General features: G+C 40.0%; 1 protein-coding gene across 1 annotated transcript in view; it reads left to right on the top strand.

The window, feature by feature from the left end:
* LOC119591726 (tubulin-specific chaperone D-like) overlaps positions 1 to 1,135 on the top strand; it is a gene marked incomplete in the record, with an annotated part of 16,121 nt that extends 14,986 nt beyond the window's left edge. Inside the window, 2 exon segments of the mRNA XM_037940475.1 lie at positions 404 to 585; positions 728 to 1,135. Coding sequence (XP_037796403.1) covers positions 404 to 585; positions 728 to 940 — 395 coding nt within the window.
* Positions 1,136 to 1,141: the final 6 nt, after the last annotated feature.

Below are 1,141 nucleotides of genomic sequence, written 5' to 3'. Positions count from 1 at the left end.
TACCCTCATATTCCCTCACTTCCCTTGCCTGCAACCAAAATTTTCGCAAGTGAAACTTGAAAAATCTTGCCTTTTCTGCAGCAGAGGGGTACAGACAAGCTGGAGGGTGTGTGGTTCTTATAGGTTAAAGGCATAAATTTGACCAAAGTCAGCATCACCATATCAAATAGAATTAATTTTAGTATAATATTTCTTAGCATAGGACTCACAAATGTTGCATTAATCTTCATATGCTATAGATTTATGGTAAGACCTGCTATTAATTGGAAAGACAAGATACCAAATTTTAAATTGATGGTTATTGTCAAGATCATTCATTTGTGAGAAAAGATATTGTGGATCTTGTTCAATTAGCATGAACTATAAAAACTTAAACCTGTATTTTGCTTCCACATCATAAGGATGTTAGAGGAAGACAATGCATTCACATCCCGCCTCATCACACTGCTGAAGAAGGAGTGCCTTAGATCAACTGATTATCACAAGATAGCAGCCGTCATAGCTGTCCTCTGTGAATTATTGAGGACTGAAGGGGCATCTGCCAAAGCATGCCTCACTCAGCTCTCTCTCTTCCTTGGGTATCAGGTGGGTGATGTGGATGGATTTTTATTGATTTGTGTTTCTTAAATGCTTGGACTGTTGGTTTATACTTGATCTAATGTAACATAATTTGAGTATTTTGAGGTACTGTTATTATCCAATTATCACATCCCTTTTTCTTCTTTAGTACCCCAAAGTGCGTGCTGTGACAGCAACAAGTTTCTTGACAGCACTACAGGACTATAGTGACAGAGACATTGTACCAGAGGAACACCTTGAAGAGATCACCAATATCCTTGAAGATACAGAGTGGATGGACAACATGGAGGAGGCCAGAAAACAGCGCAACAACCTGTGTAGCCTAATAGGGATAGCAGCACCTCAACCCAAGAAGAAATAGCCTTGTATGGATATATGGGGTCTATCGGAGTGTCCCTTTAGCACTGGTCGCACTTAAATTGTTCATCTTCGCATTCTTTCAGTGCAGTTTTAGGGAAGGCAGTACAGTTAGAATTCACCTAGGTATTAGCACACTGTGCAGGGAGTTGTCACATGCATGCTCATTTGTACTTGGAGAGATGGTACTCTGATCATTGCCTCT

The sequence above is a fragment of the Penaeus monodon genome, chromosome 29 (assembly GCF_015228065.2).
Source record: "Penaeus monodon isolate SGIC_2016 chromosome 29, NSTDA_Pmon_1, whole genome shotgun sequence".
Taxonomy (NCBI): domain Eukaryota; kingdom Metazoa; phylum Arthropoda; class Malacostraca; order Decapoda; family Penaeidae; genus Penaeus; species Penaeus monodon.
The sequence above is the reverse complement of the archived record's forward strand: the minus strand, read 5'-3'. Positions and strand labels throughout refer to the sequence as shown.